The sequence below is a fragment of the Lepisosteus platostomus genome, chromosome 10, assembly GCF_059453375.1.
Source record: "Lepisosteus platostomus isolate fLepPlt1 chromosome 10, fLepPlt1.hap1, whole genome shotgun sequence".
Classification (NCBI taxonomy): Eukaryota; Metazoa; Chordata; class Actinopteri; order Semionotiformes; family Lepisosteidae; genus Lepisosteus; species Lepisosteus platostomus.
The window spans coordinates 17130865-17156538 of record NC_142620.1 but is presented as its reverse complement, the minus strand read 5'-3'; the positions used below and the strand labels follow the sequence as shown (position 1 = coordinate 17156538).

At 38.8% G+C, this 25674-nt stretch overlaps 2 protein-coding genes across 6 annotated transcripts in view; both read right to left on the bottom strand.

Annotated features, from left to right (window-relative positions):
• The window catches only part of cep170ba (centrosomal protein 170Ba), a 49878-nt gene extending 47081 nt beyond the window's left edge, over positions 1-2797 (bottom strand). For 2 of the 5 annotated variants that reach the window (XM_088648486.1, XM_088648487.1), the window contains exon 1: positions 2512-2775. The gene's annotated coding sequence lies outside the window, so the exon portion shown is untranslated. Of the gene's footprint in view, positions 1-2511 lie in introns of all 5 variants that reach the window. The other 3 variants (XM_088648483.1, XM_088648488.1, XM_088648485.1) reach the window with 2 other exon arrangements.
• A 12379-nt stretch (positions 2798-15176) lies between these two features.
• akt1 (AKT serine/threonine kinase 1) overlaps positions 15177-25674 on the bottom strand; it is a 71287-nt gene continuing 60789 nt past the window's right edge. Inside the window, exons 11-14 of the mRNA XM_088648482.1 lie at positions 23517-23731; positions 22913-23000; positions 21219-21321; positions 15177-19091 (exon numbers count right to left, since the gene is read on the bottom strand). Of these exons, the coding sequence (XP_088504608.1) occupies positions 19012-19091; positions 21219-21321; positions 22913-23000; positions 23517-23731 (486 nt within the window). The 3' untranslated portion in view covers positions 15177-19011. The remainder of the gene's footprint in view (positions 19092-21218; positions 21322-22912; positions 23001-23516; positions 23732-25674) is intronic.

Below are 25674 nucleotides of genomic sequence, written 5' to 3'. Positions count from 1 at the left end.
GTTAAAACATATTTGGTAGAAAATGTGTATCCAGAACAATAATAATGAAATGGCAAATGGTGGATCACACTGGATCCCAAGACAAAAAACATACTTCTTGGGTGTTTTTTTTACCCATGAAGATGAACAGAAACTGTCATGTCAAGTTAAAAACCAGACAATTGGTTTCTTAGTAATTCTTTACAAATTTTACAGTATTTCAAAAAGGAAGCTGAGCCTGGATTGTTCAGTACACGTAACTGTATACAATTTTTCTGACTTTGTTTTCCATTTTCATTACATTAAATGTTCTTGTTTGTTAATAGAGCCAAATCCACCACATTGATCTTATTACTGTGTCTCATTGTTCAGTTGTAATTTGAATATCAAGCTATGACTGGCAGCGTATGATGTCGAAAACAGAGGTCCGAAGTTCACACAAGGGCACTGAAGAAAATAAATTAGGCAATTTTTCTGAATTTATCTTACAAGTGAAGATTTTAGAATTCCCATTAGTGCTGAGAAACGGCAGGGCAGAAAGTGTACAAAATATTCCTAGGTTCTTATAATACCACACCATACCAATTATTAGGCTGCTCATATTTACAATGAAAATGTTTGTTAAGACATTTTCTTTATGTTCCAAGTGTCAGAAAGTTCCTTTTTGAGTATGGGAGTATACCAAACCATCCTAAGTGCTTAGCAACAGTCAAAATATCAATTACTGTTCGTAAAAACACCAACTTTTTACTTTTTTAGTTGACACTACAGTATATACTTACAAATCAACCTACAATGTGGAGGTTTTCTTAAATTGATGACTTCTTAAATTTAGCTGGCAAAAGATAGGTTTAAAACAGGAAAATTCAGATATTTACACTATATATCAGTGAATCGTAAAGTTATATAAACACAGGCAGTAAATACTTATTAACTCCCTGGTTATACTGCGTATACATAAAGAAAACTAAATGAAATCATATAAGCAACAGATATATTCATCTGTAAGCACAGGCAATGCTGTGACAGAATACAGTCTCCTGTTCTGTTGTTAAAATCTACTGCTCTGTGCATTCAGTTTAAACTTCCTGGAGGCACAGATATAACATTATTATACATATAGAAAAGAAGTGCTTACTTGAAAATATTTCATATACACACGTCTACCACCCCAACCACATAAAATAATACGAACTGGCTTATTTATATTTTTTTCTCGTTGTAAGTTTAATATTAAATAATACACATCAGGAAAATAGTTATAAAAATGTTAGAATCACAACCGGATTTCAAATGTATGCATCCCTGCTATTTTCAGTTCTAATTGACTAAAACCTCAGACTCATCTGACGTTTTGTCCATCAAAGACAAACAGCTGCACTGTTACCATACCAGCATACACCAGGCTATGGCAGGACGAATTACCACTGTCTATTCGACTGGGAATTGCCGAAAATGGGAATTACCCCTATTTAATGAGACATTTGGATTGGATACTGCATATTTATATATTAATTAATTTCAATACAAATGTCAGATACAGGCGAACGATCATTCTCGATAAAATTAAGGTGTCAAACGGCAAATATTTTTAATACATTTTAATCCAATATAATACAGTATGTATACTGTAGAAAACAACTATAAACCATTCTCCTTTTGTATATAAAAATACAAACATGCAGGTTAAAACACGAACCTTAAAACGACAGATGGTCCAACTTTAAAACAGATTTATAACACGGTCATGAATGTTTTAGAGCATACAGTATAAATTATTTAATTCAGGATAGCTTATTAACAGTATCTTTTACAAAATCGTATTATAATGCTGCGCACTGCATTTTCCTTAAAAGAGCCTGGTTCCCACACGGTACGTACAGGCACAACATTTTATGTGAACTAATTATTTAACACAGCGATTTCGTTGAAAAATGTCTTTTATCAGGTCCTATGCATCTGTTGTACTGATAACCAACGTTATTAACCACAGTGGGATACGAATGACAGACGGATCAATTCACCGGGGAAAATATTGGGTTAATAACTGAAGCAGACAGGCCAGCTGGTACAGGACATATCGCATCATATCACAGACTGAGACAACACGTAGACAGTCTGTGAATACCCCCCAATCCAGTCTTATGGGACACATATTGGAAGGTATGAATGAAAGATTTTTTTAAAAATAAACGATTCTTTTCTGTTGCACGGAGAAGCTTTTCACTGCTCATTCCTACACCACCTATGGTGCTTGGTTGGGGAGGGGTAGAGAAATCACTGCGCCTTTTGCGTATTATGGGAATTTTCCTTACATTTATAACCCATTTAAAGCCACCCACTTCTTCTTCCAACATAAGCACCCGCAGCGAAATATTATTCGACCTCTCTAGAGAAGCTTTTCTGGTTCCTTGACTCAAGCACTACAGGGTACCTGTTTTGTTGGAAACCGTAGGCCAGACACCATTCAGGAAATCAGCTGTTTCCCAGCCAGCGTTTTGTCAATTTCACAATCCCGGTTCCGCAACCTACCTATTTTCCAGACCCAGATTCCCACCGAAAAGCAAGTGCCAAATGTCGATATCACCATTAAAAATGGAAGTGCAACACCCCTCGCCTCTGGAGCGTGAAATCCGAAGCAACACAATCCTATTTTATGAAAGAATGAAGGCAAAGCAAGCCCAGGTGAATGACACACACACCCTCTCTCGAGCAGTTTGACTGCGCTGTTACGGCATTCTCAGTCTGCGCGATTGTCACAGAGCAAAGAGCAGCACCGCCTCCACCAGCCCAGCAGGTTAATGACGCAACCGGCTCGGAGCAGCCAAACCTAACGCCTAGGCTGCTGGCGACTGGTACCTGCACTGAATTGAAGCAGGAAATACAGGTCTGAACACTTGCCCTAATACACGTCATTACGGAAAGTGGGCTATGCTTATGTCAGAATTATGGTGTTAAGTGTTGTAAAGATCACTTTTCCAGAGTGAAGCATTACATCGTCTTGTGTTTTTTGTTTATAAAACGCGTTTTTTAGAAGACAGCAATAAAAGAACAATAACAACAATTTTATAAGCTAAAAACGTTTAAATTTATACATTAATTTGATTTATTTATAAAGGCCGACTGCAAACATGAAGAAAACTAATCTGATGTACTGGATTTAGTTTGGTCTTAGTCCAATTTGGCCTGTTTCACCACTTTGAAAATCAGAATTGTACAGATACATTAATTCCAAAACTCATTTCATCCACTGGTTCTATTGCAAACGTGGTATGTCTATAAAAATAAAGCAAGTTAGCTTAACATTCTCTTGTAAGTGTAAAAATGTTACAGCACACACCTAGTCAACTTCTTCACATAGCTCACCTATGAAGGCATGCATACTTTCAGCAACAAAAGGAAAGTCATCCCACACCAGGAGGGACTATTCTGTTTTAAGCACCATCTCCATTTGTGTAGATCTGAATATCTACACTTGCATTTAAACAGAGCAAGAGAGAAGGAGCATGTATTTTGACAGGCGTTGGCTTAGCAGGAAAGGTGTGGATATTGTAAGCCAATCACCACCTAGATGTTTACAGTCAGACACATGGAACACAGCAGTGTCATTCCAAAACGAAGCACAACTCAGAGAACTCCATGATAAGTAAATCAAGTAGTGCCCGGTCATTCAGAGTGCATTACATATTGAACCTCTTCATCCCCCACTGAAGTACAGAATCTACCTTGATGATTATTACATAACACATCAGGTAGAAATCTAAGAAACTGCTTCCCAAATATACTGTAACTGATCAATTAAATTTAGGGGGAACTTTAGGGAGGCAAGGATGTACTAGAGTGGAATATATACAGGACACCAAGGTTAACATCTCTTCCAGGGGATCTTCAATGATCAAATAATGGCTCCTGCTATAGCACAATGTCTCATGTCACCATACTGGGACATTAGTTTGAGAATTCTGGGCCACAGGGAAGAGCACCACCTGCTATTTTACCAACATCACTTGCAGAAGGAACATTACTTTCCTTAGAGACCTCTCATCCTGGTACAGACGAGACCCAGAGGTGCACAGAGATCTGACAAAATCAGGCTACAATGTGTACAGTATGTTCTGACTATGAACAATTTTCTTAAAACCACCACTAGTGTTTACTACTATATAAACATCTTGTTATTAATACAGCTTAGTTTGGGGAAAAGAACACAGCTTAGTTTCAGTGCCTATAAAATTGATCAGAATCATAAAAAATGTTCACAATGATTGAAAGTCAATTATACAAACAATATGAACTGTTGTAGTGGATATATCCCATCTCATTTTCTAATGAAATCAGACTGATTCATTGCCAGGCCTTCCTCATCACAAACATCATTTGTCCCTCTATATACTGTACATCCATGAAGCTAAAAGGCTGTTTTTGCTGCTACAAAATACAGGTCTATGAGAATTACGTGTTACTCAGTTTCTGAGTAAAAAGGGAAAACAGTGAGTAATAAAAAAAAATGGAAAATGTATATGACTTTTGCTCATATCTGTTTAAATTCTCAGAATTATGTGCCTTAATCACAATGTTGATCATTTGAAATAATGAGGAATACTCTACTTGTACCTACTGACAAATAACATGGTTTCTGTTTGTTCCTTGGATTTAATTACACAGTATTCCCAGTCATGACTGATTCCATATTCAATTGACCACACTTTAAAGAGCACAAAGCTATTAAAGTTACAGTTTAATAGTTTCTGTTTAGTTAACTAAACAGAAGTAGTAGAAAAAGGGGAAAAAAAATAAAGCCTCTATCCTTTCCCACTAATAAGGTACTTTATATTACTGCAGCAAAAGCAGTGGTTATATAAGAATACAGTTTGATCTCCACTACATAATATACTACTCAACATTTGCTTGTGATTAAGATTCACAATAAGGTGAATTAATCTAATTATTAAAGGAATCACGAGGTCTTGACTTATTGAGTATTTTTACAGCTCGCTATCACAGGAGGTCTGGAAGTATTGCTAAGGATACCAATCATCCTGGTTTCTAATTTTTCTCCCCCCTTCCCTCTGGTAAGCATTATAGGAGCATGAACGCACTCTAACCTTACCACTGGCTCACACTGATGTTTTTTTTCTAAGTTGTATGTTATTTAAGTTGATGTTGTTGCTGCTGCTGTTCTGTGTTTATGTTTTTAGTGATTCCTTTAATGTCTTTGTATTGGAGCATACATGCAAATATTCATATCATTGCACTCAACATATTATCATATGACAATAAACTGGAGTGAACTGACTCTCCATGGTCATTACAAATCCCAGGGCCTTTCTAGAAAAGAGTAGGCATATTATCCTGGTGTGCTGTCCAAATTTTCCGCCTGGTTTTTACCAGTCATGACCTCCTAATAATGATTCCCCATCTATGAATTGGCTTACCCAGTTCTTACTCCATTGATAGCTGTTGTGTGGTGCGCATACTGGCACACTATGGTGGTGGAGGGGAGTCCCCATTACCCGTAAAGCACTTTTAGTGGAGTGTCCTGAAAAACAGTACATAAGTATAAATAATTGTGATTATTGTGAAACCTGAAGTAATGCAACATTAATGTCAGCTCTTTGGAGATTATGGATTATTTGACAAAACTAAATGAGAAAGGTTATCTAAAAGGAAGAATATCTGGGAAGGAGCTAAGACCTCCAAGATGGCTGAATTAGGAAGCAAAGGAAGAATTCAAAGATAGATAGTTCACCATGACTGGATTGCGCTTATTTATTTTATTTTTTTACAAAATATACTTTATTTCTGTAGCTACATCTAAAAAAAAGAAACATTTTCACAATTGTAAAACTTTGCGTGCAATAAAAAACACTCCAAACAGCGGTGATTGTCCGTTATCAATCTGTGCAGGTGGATGACGGGGCCGGATTTGTGCGTTTAGAGAGTCCCTCCAAGCCCTACCATTTGCTTGTGTCCCTTAATCCCTGTACAGGGCCCAAAGTCCTTTCCAGCGCTCCCTCGCCGTAGGGAAACCCCATTTGGTGACGTCGCGCTTCATCCTCCTTCTGAGGTCCGCCAGGATCCTCTCCTCCAGCTCCCTCGCTCCCCACTCTGCGTTGTGCCGGATGAGAGTTTTCCTCGCGTTCCACAGGCCTTGTTTTGTGTGGGACAGCAGCAGCCACAGTAGGAACTACGTCCTCTTGTCCAATCTGGTTGGTGCCAGCCCCAGCAGAATGTACTGGTAACTGAGCACCACTCCCGCTCACAGGAGTTGCATAATGTTGTACATTCTGCCCCACACCGCTTTGGCGAAGGGGCAGCTCCAGAACACATGCTCCTGAATCTCCTCGATGAAGCACATGTCCCGGGGGCAATGCGGATTCCTGGTGATCGAGTGTCATAGAGGACCTCTCTGGTAGCCAGCCTCTTGTGTACAGCCATCCAGATGAGGTCCTTCAGTTGGTTGTCCAATTCTTTTGGCTGCGTCCTTTCCCAGACTTGTCTGGGAACCCACAGCCTTTCGTCGGCGACCAGTTGCCCCTTCACCTCCTTGTACAGGGCTCTGTGGTTGGTGCAGAGCTCTGGCTGTCTCGTGGCCTCGTACCCTCTTGCTCCACTTGACAGCATGGGTGTAGAATGGTTGCCTCTCTGCCTTGTGTTTGACCACTGGACCTGGTGCCCCATTGGGATGGAGAGCCACAGCTTGGCAAAGTACTGGTACTTGTGGCTGATGGGCTCCCACAGCGCCCAACAGAGGTTGCAGAAAAAGATGCAGTCAAGTTTCAGGTAAACCAAAGGATGTCTGCTTTCAACACCATCACTTTCCCTGTGTAGGACAACGACCACGTTTTCCACAGACCCAGCTTCGTCTTCACCCTGGCGATCCTCTCGGTCCAGTTGATGGTCTCGTTGTCCTGGCTCTGAAAAGAAACCCCCAGTATTTTGAGTGGCTCCTTGCAGAGCTTGAGACCCTCCGGCACCGTCATTCTGTCCTTCCGGGGCCCCAAGAACTTCAGTTTGCTCTTCTGGCGGTTGAGCATCAACCCCAAGGCTCTGGAGTATTGCTCCATGACCTGCAGGGCCCTCCTCAACCCCCTGTCCGAACTCAGGAACAGCGTTGTGTCGTCTGCGTACTGGGAGATCTTCAAGGTTTGCCCCGCGCCTCCCGGTATCGCCAGGCCATCGATGACAGGGTCCTGTCTCACCACCTCCGCTAAGGGCTCTGTGAAAAGAACATAGAGAAGGGGTGAAAGGGGGTAGCCTTGTCGTACTCCGGATTCCTGGGGAATTAAATCCCCCAGGTTTCCGTTTACATTGACAGTACTGCCTACGACAGAGTTCTGTATCTTTATCCAGCGGCTGAAACTCTCTCCAAAACCTAAGCATTCCAGCACCCTGAACAGATAACTGTGGTTTACTCTGTTGAAGGCTTTCTCCTGATCCAGGCTGACCACCATCATGGGCACGTTCCGGTCCTCAGCCCAAGCGATGGCGTCTCTGGTGAGCTGGAGATTCCAGCTGACGGATCCCTGTTCCACCCCACACGTCTGGTCGCTGTTGATGATCTGGGGTAGGGCGGTTCTCAGTCTGGCGGTCAGTATCTTGGACAGGATCTTGACGTCCATGGAGAGCATTGTGATCGGCCTCCAGTTCTTGAGGTCTGCGGCATCTCCTTCCTTAAAGAGCAGTGAGATGACACCTTCCCTCATGGTGTCTCCGAGTTTCCCCCGGCAGAAGATCTCCTGCACCACTTCCACCAGATCTGCCGCCAGGGTGTCCCAGAAGCAGGTGTAGAATTCCTTGGGGAGTCCGTCATGCCCCGGCACCTTGCCATTCTCCATGGACCAAAGTGCCGCCTTCAGCTCCTCTGCCGTGATCAGACCCTCCAAGTCCTTCCTTACCTCCTCCGGTACTTGTGCCTTCAGTCCCTTCAGAAAAGCATTGCCTGCCTCCACCTCTGTCTGCTTTTCTGAAAAGAGCTTCTTGTAGAAAGCGGTCGCCGCTTCCGCCTTGTGGCTCTTGTCCAGCACTTCCTCTCCATCTCCCCATCTCAGGCTGTGGATCACCCTCTTTTTCTGGGCTTCCCAGACCTGATTAAAGAAATAAGAGGAACAGGTTTCATTATTCTCCTAATGCACCCTTTGTGCCAGAACCAGGAAAGCCTTGGCTTTCTCAATGTGCAGGTTGCGGAGCCTCTCCTTCAGGTTCCGTGCCCGGGCTGAATTGAAGGCTCCTTCCCCGTTAGCTGAGCTGTACTCCTCCTCTAGTTGTTTCTGGAGTCGCGCAGCTTCCTTCCTCTCCCTGGCCGCCTTCCGTCTGCAGCACGTCTGTTGTGCTTATTCAAGGAAGACAATTATCCTTGTCCTTGTGGTGAATGAATTGACTATGACCATTCACTAATAGACAGATTTTGAACATCACATGTAGGAAAGCTTTATCAAAGGGCAGTGAGAGTTTGGACAGGTATCCAGGCAAGACTTTGAAGTTCATACCCTTAAATCCCTCCTCTTGGTTTGCTATCAACCAAATGAGCTAGACAGGCTGAATTGACTCTTTATATCTGTATTGTTTTAATCCCTAAAAAAAGTGAACTCTAAAGTATATTGAAATGTTCCATTAATGCTAAAATAATATTACCTTTGTCAACACCGTTTCAGGCAATTATGATATGGGTTATAGAAGACCTTGGAATTGGGGAGGAGGAGGAAGAAGAAGAAACGTTGTTAAGATTAATTGGTTAATTTGCAATAAATATTTGGCAACACCAACACTCTCCTAAGTTAAATAGCTGTCCTATGACCTAGTAAAATGAAGCTATTGCATTCAAATGTGATTTGTCCTCATGTAATTACTTTCATATTAATATCGGTAGTGTATAATGAAAGGGAAAACTATTATCTATTCAAACAAATAGAGATAACAAAGATGTCTTTATGACGAAAAAGGACAAGAATGCAAGAAAGTGAAACACAATCTATTTCTTCTGGAACAATAAGTAAATAGTTATCATTAGGTTAGTTAGGCAGTCATCATCATTCTGTACATACCTTATATCAGAAATACAAATGCAATTTAAAGGATAAATAAGATAACACCAGTATAGATAACTAGTTATCTCTTTTAATATGATAATATGAATATTTTGCAATATTTAAAGTTGCATTGCACTCTTAAGTAAAGAAATAAAAGGTTTATTTTATTAGAAATAAAGGTTTCTTTAATCAATCTAACTATATACACAACTGCAGGGACTTACAGTGCCTACAAAAAGTATGCAACCCCTCACCTTGGATTTTTTAACAGTCAGTTATGTTGCAAAGTCAAATAGAAATATGATCTATACATATTATTCTATAATGTCAAAATGGAATCAAAGTTTTGGATTTTTGTATGTAATTTAGAAGAAAAGTCTGAAATGTCTTGATTTGACAAGTATTCACCACCCCTTGCTATGACACTCCAAACAGAGCACAGGTGCATCTAATTTCCGTTCCAGATCACTGTAAAATGTGATTGGAGTCCACCAGTTCGTTTCGATTGGTTGGTGTGATTTCAAGAGAAATACACCTGTCTATATAAGATTTCTTAGTTGACAGTGCATGTCAGTGCAGAAACCCTACCACAAAGCAGCTACCAGGGCACTGTCTGTACAACTCTGTGATAAAAATGTGAGGACTCATAGACCTGGAGGGGTATAAAAACATATCTAGATTGTTGAAGGTTCCCAGGAGCACAGTCAGGTCAACCATTAGGAAATGAAAAGGATTCCAAAAGCATGATATCTTCCCAAACTGAGCAACCAGGCAAGAAGAACCTTGATCTGAGCAGTGACTAAGAACCCAATAACCACCCTGTCAGAGGTACAGAATACCATGGTTGAGATTGGAGAACCTGTCCAAGAACAACAATTTCTGCTTCGCTACACAGATTAAGCCACAATAAAATGGTGGCTAGATAGAAGATAATATCGTGCTTGGAGTTTGCAACAAGACACGTGGCAGACCTTGAGACCATGTGGTAAACATGTTTCTGGTCTGATGAAACAAAAATTGATCTCTTTGGCCTGAATGCAAAGAGCTATGCCTGGCGCAAACTAAACACAGCTCATAACTCAAGTAACACCATCCTTACCATGAAGCATGGTGTTGGCAGCATCATCTAATGAGGATGCTTTTCAGAGCAGGGACTGGGGAATATGTCAGGAATAATGAATGGAACTGAATATAGGCAAATAGTTGAGGAGAACCTGCTTCACTCAACAAAAGATCTTAGACTAGGATGAAAATTCACATTCCAACTACCCCAAGCATACAGCCAAAGTACCATTGAAGTGGCACAAGAACAAGAATCCCATGGAGACTCAGTGGAAGGATTGTGGTTCACCAGCACTCACAATCCAACCTGACAGATCTTGAGCAAGTCAGCAAGGAAGAATGGGTGAAACTCCCCAAATGTGAAAAGCTGATGCAGACATTCACATGAAGACTCAAAGCTATAATTTCAGCAGAAGGAGCTTCTACAAAGTATTGATTATGGTGGGGGTGAACACATCAGCAGAAAAGATATTTCCATTTTTCATTTCCAGGCATCTATTACACAGTATAAATTTTTTGCCGCTTTAAATTGCAGTGTATGTTGGTGAAGCAAGGGGGAAAAACATTTTTACTCATTGAAAATTCTGGTCATAACACAACAATATTTAAAATTTTACAGGGGAGTAAATATTTTTTGAATGTATTGTATCTCTTCAGCCCATCCCTGATACAAGATGTTATGCATGAACCAGCTAATTAATTAGATTCTGTGTAGGGGTGCAATGATCGGGTGCATGGTAGAGAGACACTATTCTTTTCCAGGACTGAATGGAAACATAGCTATACTTGAGAAGGGTCAACCACATCAATCAGCCCATGGGCTCTTCTCTTGCCATAATGTTTCCACAAGATGGAGCTGTTGGTTGCCAAAACCAGACATTTCTGTACAGCATTTATTTTCTGCTGACAATTTTCTTTGCCGAGACTTGGTGGAATTTTTTATTTCAATGGAATATCAACTTACAGTGGCAGGAGGCAGAAGGATGCTTCATCAAGAGATTTTAATTTTATTTTTTTATATTTGATGGTGAAGGTGTCTATCTTTATGTGCCACTGAAATTCAAGAGCTATCTGGAGGCCCGTTCTGAATCTCAGAATTCGAAAATTAATTTGGTGCCAAAGGTCAAGCAGAAAAGTGATTTCAGATCCCCCACAACTTAAATGATGGAACTGCAAGGTTTAACTACCTTGTGAAAAAAATTCAAGTGAAAGTAAAATTCATCTGTTCCTATGTGAATAGAAGTAGATACATTGTTCTGTAGAGAACTGTCTGAGGATGAGTAAAATACATTAAGAGAGGTAAAAGGAATTCTGTTTGTATTTCTGCATGGACAAGGGAAATAAAAATACCATCTACCATCCATACAGCAGAATATAAATGATATATATATATAAATAATATATAATATATATAAATGATATATATATATATAATTAATATAAATGCAAGGATATCCTTTCCTATCCTTTGTTATTTTCTGAATAAAATGTTATTGATAGACCATGTGAAAGATTGTCTGTTATGCTACATTTTTAGATTAATAACAATTTTAATTGACAGTTCCTTAGTTGAGCCCTAGGGAGCAATGATGTATTTTATTTAGAGATAAACATGGGATTATTGTTTGCATGGTGAGCTAGACTCTCCTTTAACAATTAAACTAACAGTGATAATAGTCTTTATGTGCAGGAAAAAAACAAGCAATTCAATTTTGATCTGAAAAATTCAAAAATGTGGGCTGCATGCTGTGAAATTCAAAATATTAATTCTAAAATCTACATTGTATACCCATACACAAACAACTACAGTAGTGGAGGCCTCTGAAAGTGATACAAAATGTAAAGGTTCTGTAGCAGAATGCCACATTTAAAAAAAATGTTAAAATCTTTACATGGAGGACTGTGAGAGGGAGTAGATATGAGATGTGAGAGTTTTTTCACTTAGAGAACAGTGTACATTATTTGTTTTTTATTACAAAAAACGGGTATAATGAATGTTTGCCTTTAAAGCACTGGCTAACTAATACTCTCTGTGTATATTACTGCAGTATGTTCATTATATACTGTATTAGGAAAACTGCAGTTTAGTCTAAAAGAAGGGGTGTAGTTACCTGTGGCAAAGGTGTTTGAGCTATATATTGTTTGATAAAGATTATTTGGTAATTCTGTAGATACATTTAGTGTTATTGGACCATTCAGACCATTTAGATCATTCCGAGAGCCTCAAAGAATTAAACAGTAGTGTCCCATGGATTGCATTTGGCACAGACACCATCATTAAAAGAAAAACATACTACCGATTAAAATTATTGAAGAACACAGAGTGGTTAATAAAAAATCCCAAGAGAATTATGCATTGGTACTTCAAATAAATAATAATTGTAAAATAAGAGAAGGCAGTTTTAGATCTGTGTTCTATGACCCAATGAATGTGTTGATGTGTTGTTGTTTGGAAGTGTTTGTCCAAATATTCCCAATTTTCATGGGCAAAATAGAAATAGGGTGCTTTCATTAAATATTGATTTACTGAGATTTACTGATAAACTACTGTAAGCACACATAAATAAGGCAAGTGTACTTGAACAAATGCATGAAATCCAATTTAAAATTAACATGTCCTTGAGTGGAATATGCTACTGTTACTTCAATGCAAAGCTGCTCTTCAGCGGCATAGTGGCTGCATGACACAGGTTATTTTGTTGTGGTTCTTTTCTGATTCCTGTGTTTTGCTTTGTGTTTTCTTTATTGTTGTTGCTTTCTGTAAAGCTCTTCACCCTCAGATTACAGCAGTTCTAAAGAGCCCATTATATATGTATAAAAGAAAACACATTTTTGTGAAATAAAATGAATAGCTGAAGTCTACATTCCATAAATGGTTTTAGGCATATTTTTGCTAAATACTTTTTTGTTCTTCCAGCAATTCACTTATGATTTCTATTTCTCAATAAACATCTTCGGATGAACAGCTTGTGTATTTTGTTTCCAATTACTTGGAATATTGGAAATGCACAAAACCTCCCAACCTGTAGTAATGTTGCAAGTTCAGCTCCCACCTTCCCCTCCCAGCTTCTTGAAACAAAGAGCCGCACAGTCCTTCCGTCACTTCACTGTTCCTTTTGGTAGCTGAATATATTCCAAGCTCCCCCTAGAGGTTCTGAAACCATGCCCATAAAAGAAGGTCTTGCGCCATTCCCTCTACCCAACAATTGGCTGGGTTTTGTTTCAGGGATTACAGCCACCCTGACGGGCTTTCCTTAAAACCTGACCTTTCATCCCAGGAGACCCTAGCGTTCCTCCCCAATTAGACACCACTTACAAAGAGACTCAACCCCGTCAATTATGACTGCCCATTCCCTTTCAACTTGCCACAGCCTGCTCTCTCACAACAGTGCAGCTCCTTTCATTCAGCCTTTTGCCTGTAATTACGCCCGCACCTCTGTATGTAGGTAAGATAAGATCACTTTATTAGCCACATACAATTTCTTGCATTAAGAATTTGTTTTTTCGCATACCCCAGCTTGGTCTCCATGAGACACACAGGCACACAGACAGGGAGAGAGAAGCCTGGGGTCAGAGCGCAGGGTCAGCCATTTATACAGCACCCCTGGAGCAGCTGGGGTTAAGGGCCTTGCTAAAGGGCCAAAAGGAGTAGGATTCCTCTGCTGGCCGTGGTATTTGAACCAGCAACCTTCCAGCCACAGGCTCAGATCCTTAGCCACAGAGCCACTGCCTTGCCCAGGAATTGACTATTATCTTGTTGACTGTTTGTAATGGTGGCCACTAGGCACAGCCATTCCCTGAGGAGTTTCCCATCAGGACTGTGGCCACGGTTGTGGATCCAATACAGTGGTTTCTAATGCAAACTGCACCCTGCCCTCCAAAATCCAACACTGACATTAATTAACACTTATGCAGTCACATGAAAAAGATCCTTAAGAGATGAAACTTGCTCTCACCACTGTTTCATATGTTATCGTTTTGTCAAAAGAATGAAAAAAGATTTTTAATAATTTGTAAAGACTGCTTTATCTTGGTCCTCACTATTTGGGAGTAGTGATATTCTATTTTAAGTTTTAATAGTTGAAATCCCCCACCCAGCATGGCCTTTGCAGATTCTAGCAATTCTAAACATTTAATGGGACTGGGCTATTTCTATTTCAAGTCTGTTTTTTATCTTTCAACTCGATAACATTGAATTAATGAATTATGATGTCCTATGACAAAGTTAATGTTGTGGATATTTCAGTAGGGCTAACTTTTTTTCCCATTTCAGGAATTTGACTAGAGATTGGATTAAACATTACTTGCTGGAAAATAAAATCGTTGTTCATCAGGAAAATCACTGCATTCGTTATAGGATGTCATATTTGAAAAATCCATGGCCTTCCCACCCTCTATGACCATAATACAACAACTTCAAGAGAACTTGAACAAGAGAGGCACATACACTAGCCATAGAACGTGAGTTTATCTACTCCCCCTGCCCCTATTTCAAGGTAAGAATACAAACTTGTTCAGAGCAAAATGTTCAGCTCACCTCTCAATGTCATATTCATGCCAACACACTTCTATTTCATGTTACACTTTTTTTACTCAACATATTGATGTTTCACAAGAAACAGTATCTAAGGTGATATCGGCATGGAACCCCAAGGGGAAGATATCAAAATAGGGCAACAATACTGTGATATCTATGCAGTAATTCAAAGAGCAGGATAAAACGGGTGAGCAACTGCAAATCTCCTGACAGCAAATTTCAACCTGGGGCATGAGCAGCCAGTTACATCAAAACAGGTACACAGGGGACTCCATAAAGAGCAATAGAATAGTCAAGCCACAGAGCACAAACCATTCATAAAGCTGGCAGCGTACATTTGAAAGTCCAGTGGTACAAAGAGAACAGCCAAAGGAACTGCTCAGGAGTGGATAAATTTGATATGAACAGATGATTTGATTTCACAACTCCAAAGCGGAGTAAAGGAAGTTTTCACTTTCACTTCAGCAATGAAATTAGGAATAAATTTGAGTGTGAGGGTGGATTAAAATTCAACGCACCCTTACAAGATTCTCTCATGTAGATTCAAAACAAAAGGACAAAGGCCCAAGTCAGATTGAATAAACTTTATTTACTACAGGAGGACAAATTAATATTACACAGAAAACGTTATAATAGCATTTAGCACTTGATTGCCTACCACCGTTTTTCACTGTAGAACTGAAGTGTTCACGGAGTCTCCTCTGAGGTGTGGATTTGGTGCCATTTTATATCAGGCTGTGGTCTTGCTTCATGCTCTTCCCTTTGTCTTATTCCTTTGCCTGAGACCCAGGTGGGGTTAGAAACCCCAGGTGATGTAATTCAAGTCCATCAATAAAAATGTGACATAGTACCATAATGTATTATGCATTTGTGGTTTTCATCACATAAAGTGAAAGAAACAATACTAGGCATTGTTCCACAAATGATGTTTTGGAATACATGAGACAAAATAATTGAAAAACAGACAAAAACGATCTAGCAACCCAGTGAGCATTGCTAAATGCACAGTAAACATTCAGTTACTTATAAAAAAAGATGCAAGGTTATAACAGAAGGAATCACAGAGAAAAATGAATATGAATGGAGAAAAATAAGACTATAGAAAGAAATAAAGGACCAGCTGAAAAAAATTAAAAACTATCTGATGTTGTGCACTTCTTATATTAGGAAAGCAACTGATCTGGAATGATTAAACACAGAAGCCACCTACTTCAGTTAAAACCCTTTATTTCAGCACTTTTAATGAAACAAAATACTAAATGTAAAAACAGTTGAACAGTGTGTAAAAAAGTTAATGTTCTTTGTTCACTAAAGCTGGTGTCTTTAGAATTCATTTCTTCCAGCTGTTGTAAGAGTTTTTTTAAATAAATCTTTTTGCTGAGACAACGTGACATTTGTGGGTGAGTTTCAATTGCAGACCTGGCATTCCTGGGTCTACATTTTGGATAGTAGCAATTATCAGACAGCAAACAGCATATGATTTGAAGGACAACTTCTAAATGCTATGAATGTTCAGACACACCAAGGCTTAAGAAGCCCACAAGTAAATGTACAAAACTTACAAAAAGAAGGCGGGGAAGAATAACTACAATGAAAAAAATCCAAAGATTACATTCATAAAAGGTTTTACATATTGCATACATATCAGTCAGTAAAGGAAACACTGTATGTGAATTTTTTAAAGAAAGAAAAAGTCATACTGTATCATCTTTTCATTTACACTTGGATAATGAAAAACAAATTAGGTGTGTTTCCAAATCAATCACTAATACAAACTTAGCAAAAAGTTCACTTCATCTTTTTTAACACTGGAAATCTTTTGGCTGGTATTTACTCCCCTTGCATAACAAAAGGAATATTAAAAAGTTTATTCATCTTTTTTTTCAATGTTACTCAGTTTTGAGCATGACCTGTAAATGCGCAAATGGGTTTGAGATTCAGATCATATTACCACAAACCGTGAGCACAAGTCGATATGTTTCCTGTTAGGATACTGACTGATTTACACAGAATCGGAGGAAAACATCATACTCTTAAAACAGCCGTGCAGCTTTATTCGTTCATGTGTTCCCACTACCAACAGATTGTTTAAAAATTCAGAAATTCAAATTCTTGAGGAACAGAAAGGAAAACTTGACAGCTTGCTCATATTCTTTCCCCAGATCTATAATGACTGGTTGTTCAGCTCATTTCAACGCCACTTGAGCCTCACACACTAAGGGCTACTACTGTAGTCTCCCAAGACTAAGAAGGCCAGATAGACCAGTCATCTTCACACTCCTGAAGTTTAGAACAAAAAGGTTTCAATTCTGGACCATTCCAATGGCCATGTCTAACAATCTTGGTCACAGTCAGAAAGAGGTGTCTGCTGTAAAGTATTTTTCCTCAACAAATCTCCCATGAGCACCTGCATGTAAGCATTTGCTTGGTGGTCATTAAACTCCAAATGCAGTGTGCATCTTATTCATCTTATTGCACAATCTACTCATTTGTTCAGGTAGTTTCATGGAGCCTATATTGCACTAAAAGGCCCCTCCGCAGCAATTTTGGATGCAAGTCTTATTGCGATGTGCAGTACATAAGAATTTCATTTGCCATCTAGATTTCAGAAATAAAATGTTAAAGAGCTATTTGAAAATATAACTGAGATATGTTACATTGATGTTACACCAGGTATCTGGAGTACTTCATTGAAGTATCACTCTCAGTTCTTTCAGTGGCAATGTAGATGTGCTGTTTCACTGCCTGTTTTAAAACATGCAGTAGTGCACATATTTGCAGGGAATTATATGTAAAAATGACAAAAACAGTGATTGTTCAGCCAGATACAAGCTTGAAAACTGTTTAATAGTAAAATGTATATAATCTGCTATTCAAGGAATGAGTTATCAAGGTCTGTTTTTTGAGGAAAATACATTTATAACTATTAAAAAGTTTTTTTTACAGAAGCAACAATGTTCTAAAACAGTCTGTTGAACTTGAAGCTTCTTAGGTTTGAAAGAAAAAACAGTTCTTGTGGATTGGATGCAGCATAATTTTCAAATCCTCTGGACATTCATCGTACACTATATATACACAGCAAAGTTGAATATATATGCAGAGTAATATAAAATGTTACTCTTACAAAAAAAATACAAATTGGTCATTACCTTAATAAAATGGTCCATTTTATTTGTTAAATGCTAGCATGCAACATCCACCAACTGCTGCAGCTAACATCTGTCCTTGAGGAGTGGATACCTGTCCATACTTTAAGACTCATTCTACAGCCACGGAACTGGTTGGAATCGTAAGGCACTGTTTTGCCAAATTGTAGAAATTTGGAAATTATTTGGAAATGGAGAACTCAGCTACTTATACTGTCATCTAGCATTCTTTGACACACATTAGTAGCATGTTCACTGTCCAGAGCTTCTCTTCTCTTTTTTTGTAGATCAGAGTCAAATAATGAAGAGGCAGCTGATTGTGGTCAAAAATACAAACAGCACTAAAAAGCCATGTTACAAGATGAACAAAGCAATTATTTACCTCCACTTGACTGTAAAGGTAACTGAAAAACTGCTACATGTAACCCTGAGCTAAACATTTTGCTTTTTTGATTTGTTACTCATTTTGTGTTTGAGTGTTTAACTACCTATGCAGCTATAGTCCTTGCACTCAGCCTAATACCTTCTGCACTATGTACCAAGTCAGCAGACAATTGTAGTGATGTCACATGATTATTGATGAAGAAAGTCAATTGTTTTGCACTGTGGTAATCCCAGAAAAAGTTCATAATAGCCCATTTTCTATAAACTATATTTTCAAAATGTAACGTTTCTAGGGATACTTTATTTTACAGTTTTTACAAAATTGGAGAAAACTGCAATACTGTGAATTTAGTGGATACTGACTTTAAGTGGCTAAGCTTTAATTTTAAAACAAAGGCAGCCCATTCTGTGAATACCGGCATGCACAGTTCCCTGCATAAATAGAAAAAATAGATAAGAGTTTAGATTTTTACTAACAATTCTATCCTTGTACTTTATATTTTATGTAAATAACAGAAGTGCTAAGAAAGATTTGGTTGTTGACGCAATATAGGGAGACATAGCAATATTAACCTAACGTTTCCACAATGAGCTGCAAACTCACTCAGTTTGTCTCTTTTTTTGACAGGGACAAAGTAAAAGTCATGTCAGAATCTCAGAAAGGAAAAATTAAGAAATGTAGTGTTACATCTCGTAAACCTGATAAAGGAAGGTTGCTTTTCTGTTGTTTGAATACTTTTTCTAGAATCAACTGTATGACAGTATCTGAAACACGTGCCTTGAAAGAAAAAAAACAGAAATGCTGACATCTTTCAGAATGCAGTCTGGTGGGGTCTGGTGGAAATGGTTGGACCAGAGGAAAGGGAGAGCTCCTCTAGGCTGTCCCACTTGCAGAGTATGAGAACTGGGGGAAGTGAGGCCTCCTCTCGCTGTCCATTGATTCCATGTTGTCATCTAGGGAACAAACAGAAAGCAGCAATGCTGAAGCTCAGGGATTGGTTTCAGAAAGCTCTCACTTACTTCTCGTCTGGCATACATTCACTTCTGCTCCAAACACTGGATGCAATGCAGCCTTCTTAAACAAGATTAATGCTCCAAAAAGTCAATTTGCACAGCTAGTGACTTTACAGCTTGATGGATGTTAAAAATCTTTTTAGATTTGAACGTCCATTGTCTTCCCAATGGCATATTGGGACAAGAGCATATTAATCACAAGAGTATCTTCCACCTGGCCTTCTCCTGTGTGTCTAAAGCTGGAATATTGTCAGAGGACTTTATTTCGTTAGGATGAGACTACTAAAAGAGCACACATACTGAGACTTCCGTGTTTGCTACTTTTTGTTCCAACTGGGTCCTTAATCACCTGTGAAAGTTGGAGCTGATGCATGTGCTGGTTTACTCTTTTTTCTCTAAACAGTCCTTAATTTCAAAATCATCCTAAAGTGCATTATTTTCAACAGCTACACGGAACTTAATGTAGTCTCTCCTCAACTTGCTAATTAAGATTTCTCTGCATGATTTTTTACCAAACAGGTCTTAATAAATTAATCTATTAATGATGACCAAACACAGGAGGAATGACACTGAGACAACTGCCTCAGTGAGTTCTTTTCTTCTGCTTATGTCCAATTAATTATATATCAGCTGTCACAAGGGCAACCCTGAAAATCAGCAATTAGCACAAGGTTCAAGCTAAGTTTTTTTAACAGCTGGAAGTAATTTGAAAAAGGCCTCAGACAGAAAACTGATATAAATCAGCCTTTCATTATCAACTTGGTTGGAACAAACTAGAATAAGGAGTGTCTGCTCTCTTTAAATTACACTTGCGACATGCCTACAATTCACATCTCATACTGTCCGGGCTTAAACAATTAAAAGCACAAATTCAACATTGTTGAGAGAGTCCAAAAAGCACAGAGGCTGCAGTACACCTGTAGTACTTTTGTTTCTCATATATGACAGAAATACTGTATACTCTGCAGGCTACAGGGCAAACTGTCAGAATATAAAAATACTTAAGCATATGTCCACTAGAGGGAACCATACCCACAAAGGAAACAAAAACTGCCATTAAAGGAGATTGTGGAAGTACTCTAACCAAATTTATACACTCTGATGTCTCAATTGTCCAATCTTAATTGTACTAATTAAGAACAACATCTTGGGATGCACTCTCAAAAGTGGAATTGTAAATGGAGGAAAGAAAATTCAACTTTAGAGTTCATAGATATTCTATAGATTATACTATCATATTTGGAATATTTTCTGCCTCTGAGTGACTATTTTAGTAGCTTATACAAGCTGTAGGCGAGAAGCAGAAAATCAAAAGTAGTTCTATTTCATCTATCTCCACAGTTATACAGATATATCAGATTTTAAATTTAAATAAACATGAAAAGTATAAAACAGGGGTGGTACAGCATTGCCACATTTTACTTTAAACAAATAATTAGAAAGGTTATCAATGACATGTATGAAACACTGCTCTTGGTCTTGTACAGTTGTACTATAGAAAACTTTGTCAAATCTAATAAGTTAATTAGGACACTTATTTAACAAAGAGTCTGATTCCCTTTTCAATGTGCTCCCATGAATCAGTTGTGGTATAAGATGCGGTAACAGTATAAAAACATTAACAGGAAGGCTTCTGTGTTCAACCCCAAAGATGGCTGGATTTTAATACTTTTTTATTTGGCTGGGAAATCCTTTTCCTTAGGAAGCGTTATGCCGAACAGAATGTAAATAGTTATTCTACAGTGCACTTAGTATTTCGGGCAAAAAACACATTATACCTTCACATATGTTATTCACATACAGAAACACAAACAACTGCAAAATATTAGGAACCCAGAGATGCGCAATGCGAAGTCTGGCTTCTTTTGGACCATGAGGCTACTGCCTTTCCTGTCTGCTTTTCGTCCTTCTGAACCTTGTGGAATACACCAGGCCACTTTCTGTTCAAGTGGTTTTTGATACCGAGGCCCAGCATGTTATCTGGAGGAGGTTCCTGAAATTTTGACCAGTGAGCATGTAAAATCACATTATCTTAATAGATTTAAAGCTGCTGTGACTGCACGCTACCTTGTCCAGGGGGAGTGATTGTGATGGTCTGAGCTGTGAATTCCTCATCAAAATACCTGGTATCGGTCTCAGAGGTGACCTGGGGCTTGAATGGAGGGATGAGCTGTGGGAATAAAACACACTGGATCAGCAAAAACAGCTACTCTGCAGCTTATCTCAAACAAAATGCCCTTGAAACTCAATTGAAAACACCCAGCTGAGACCGTTAGGATACATCACAGGGTCACAATGCAGAGAGGACACTTTCTCTTTGGAAATGTAGAACATGCTCTGTATGCTTTTTTTCCTCCGTCAGCACATAAAGATGTCAGAATGTAAGCAATAGTCAACAAAAGTTAAAATACACAAAACCTTTAAATTTATTCAAAATATTGACAATGAGGTAACTACAGAAGCAACTATGTGAATCTTTTTCTGTGGAGCCTCCTCCAGACAGCTGCTGCTCCTCAATCTCCGTATTAAATTATGAAGTTTATCCATCCTAAACATGAGAAATGTTAACATTTAGGAAGGAACAGATCAGAATAGTCATTGGTGACCAGAAGTGACTTGGAAAGGTGCCACCACCTCTGCCTACCCTTATCCACTTCTGAATGACATTCCTAATTTAATAACACAAACACTTCAGATTTTATTTCATTTCCAAGCAATTACTTCCTTGATTATGTTCTAATCATAGCCAATGCCATAATGAACATCTTCCTTGAAAAAGACAGACAGTGCTGAAAAGAAGCCATTGTACCTTAATGACCTCTGAGCCATGAATAAAACATCCACCTTTGTCTGGAGAACATCACATCCTCAAGGTTAGCATCTGTGAGCCTCAGCTTGTTTTGTTTGACCAAAAAAACAACCTCCAAGAGTTGTGTATTTTATTAAATCTTTATAATTCGCCTCGCTGAGAAAAACATGACCCTTTTTGTTCTCTGCAAGACCTCAACATTTATTATATAGATGTTTTTTCAATGTAATAAATATTATAAAGTTACCTCAGAGAAAAAAAAAACAATTTTTGCAGAGACAGAAATGAAATTGTGAAGTTTAAAATCATCTCTCAGATTAAAGGTCTCTCTATGCCTTTACAAAAGTAAAAAAAAGCTTGTTGAAGTAATCAAAATCCAAGAATTTAAATGTGTGCACTGGTGAAAACAGAAAATCATATCAATATTCTGGAAATCAATTCAGTTCAAACAGACAACTTTCACAAAGCCCTGTACTTCAAGAACAATTCATGTACAATAAAATGTTTAGTTTTTTTTAATTTGAAACATACATCTAAGCCTGCATCCAGTGCCTTTTAGATGTTTACTCTTGCACAAGGAAGAACAGAGAATTCAAAGTTTCATCACAATTTGCTGGTAATTGACCTAGCTTGTCACTTCCACTGTACAATACAGAAAACAAAAAATGGCAAAACTATGGAGACAAAAGAAATCTACTGAAAGTCTTTTTCCACCTACTGCTTCTGTCAATATCAAACTGCTGGATCAAACTGCTTCTGTCAATAGCCTAATTCCATTTCACCACAAAATGTGTTGCTCATCTAATTGCTGTGGCAGCTGATATGTTAAGAACCCATGTGATTAGCAACAAAATCAGTGACTTCGAAAAGGCAAGGTTAGAAATTCTGTTTTTAATTCCCTGGTCCCCTTTTTAGTTTTTAAGATAAACCTGAGTCTGATGAGTATAGTTACCTTCTTCTCATAAACATCCTGCCACACAATCCCAGCAAAGAATTTGTGTTGCATGACCTCCTTGGCATCATCCGGGCCTCCCCCTAACCTGTGACAAGAAGAATCCACAGAATGTCAGGTAACCACTGGCATGTCTTATCTGAACAGGTTTAATCATGTGGACAAGTAATACAGTATTAAATTACTGCGCTGTGATACTTTGTCACAATAAATGCCCTGGCACTGTTAAAGAACTCATTGATGGATTTGCTGTCTATTTTACAAGTCCTCAATGAAATGGGGATCTATATTTTATCAGCACTGCAGGGCAGTACAGGCTAGTGGGTAGGGCTCCAGACCTATGGTATACCCAAAGGATCATGGATTTAATGGACTATGCAATTTTTACACTTGAAAAGGGTACTTTACTCCTGTTACTTAACAGTCGCGAAACCAGAAGTTGAAGGACTGATCAAGAGTTTTATGAAGAATTTAAGCTCCTCCTCCTCATTGAATCTATTAGTTTTAGGTGATGCAACACCCATGCCTGGTCTTTAATATCTTCCAAATACGTGCAGGATGTGTGCAGTTCAGTGTACGCAAGTGGGGGTGTAAAGTAGCTCACCGTTGTTTGGGGTCTTTTTTAAGTAGGCCAGAAAGAAGGGACTGCCCCTCTGGAGCCAGAGTGCGAGGAAAGCGTATGTCTTCCATCAGGATGAGCTCAAATAGCTTCTCATGATCTTGATTGTAGAAGGGTAGCCGGCCACACATCATTTCGTACATCACCACACCAAGCCCCCACCAGTCCACTGCCCTCCCATAGTCGTTGTCCTCCAGAACCTGCAAAAGGGGAACAGCACTGTCACATTAATGTCATCTGCAACACTGTCCAGCTTTGGTCACTAGAATAAGTCTGAGTCAGTTCAAGCACATCAATTCCTGATCTGTAAGGAACTTCATAACCAGACAACTTAAGGGAACTAAAACTTTGATCTGGGTCTTCAAAATCCTGAAACGTACTGATCAAATAAACCTAAGGAACATCTTCAAAGATCAATAATCATAAAGACCTAGAGATGTGAATGCTTCAAAACTCAATTTCTACTTAGGACAGATAACAGGAGATATGTTTTTGCACCATAAGTGGTGGGGCTCTAAAACAAACTCACTAACACACTGTTGAAGCTCATGCCTGTGAAAGGCTTTAAGAAATGGCTTGACATCGTTCTTGGATCATTACAGCTGTAGTACAAAAACAAAACAAGAAAGACAGGCCAAACTTTTCCAAAGAGCATGCAGTGTGATCATTCAACAATACAGGAAAATACAATACAACTAGGACAAAGAATATCTTTATTTTTAAGCAATAAAAATAAATTTTACAACAACATAGTTGTTGTAATTCTAACAGATACGGAGCTGGACAAGTTTTGACCCCAAAGACCAGAATTCTGTAAATTTGTGTTTAAGTGACACTTTTCATTGTTCACAGTTTTTAAGTCACATGTCTAAATCACTGACTTTCACCACTCTATTTGGTGCGTGTATAGTGACTGTGTCCTCAGGGCTGCTGGCTTTCTGATGTCCCACAGCCACTAACAACACCACGTCAAGGTGGTTTCACCGCATCAAACTTTGCAGAAAGAAATTTCTCAATTCTCATGGACACTCTCTGGCGTGGAAAAGTAGACATCTTGACAGAGAGTGTAGTGGTATAAAAACTTTCAAATTTTGAGGATACGAATAGAAAAGTCACAAAGAGTTGGTTTACCACAAAGGCTTTCACCCAGCCCGTCTAAGACATGAATCTTTATTGCAATGTCTGGTGTTTCTTTTCCTCATTTCTGTCATCAGTGTGGAAAATTGCTTCACAGATAGAATATAGGAAGGGGAGCAGAGACTTGTCCCCTCCACACACACACAAACACACACCTACTTCCCTTTTCATTTCACGCACATGGAAACTGTCCAGTAGGTGCTATTTTCCAAGGCAGTACCATTAGAGTTAGTGGAAAAGTTAGAGAACTCAAAAACACTTCAGTTGTTCAAAAACCACTGTTGTATTGTTCTTTGCCATTATTGAGTGTCATCACAAAATTCCATTCCATTTTTGGATTGGAATAGTCTTGAACAGGCTATAATACTGGACAGTTTTGTTCAGATATGGTATTGCATAACATATTTTTATGTTGGGTTAAATTTTAAGAAAAGTTTAAGACCAATAGTTTGTGGAAATCTACCGCCGGCTGTTACATTTGTTTTTCCCCCTCATTCCAGGTATTTGGCTTCTGAGTGATCTAAACTGGATTATTAACAGGACTTTGTGGAAATAAGTCACAAACTTTTAGAATATTAACTTCCACTTTCCTTTCCATATACATTTTCATCACCCAAGTTTGTTATTGAAGTATTGAGTTTGTTAACAATTGTATTTAGTGCTACTTTGTACAAGGCCAGGAGCCATATCACCCTGAAACTCTCAACTGGCAACCCCCAGAAGCTCAGTAGGTGTGAGCCTGCTCAGTACCTGGATGAGAGACCTCCTGGGAAAAACTAAGGTTGCTGCTGGAAGAGGTGTTAGCGAGGTCAGCAGGGGGCGCTCACCCTGTGGTCTGTGGGGGTCCTAATGCTCCAGTATAGTGACGAGGACACTATGCTTTGAAAAAGGTGCTGGCCTTCGGATGAGACGTAAAACCGAGGTCCTGACTCTCTGTGGTCATTAAAAATCCCAGGGCGTTTCTTGAAAAGAGTAGGGGTATAACCTGGCATCCTGGCCAAGGCCT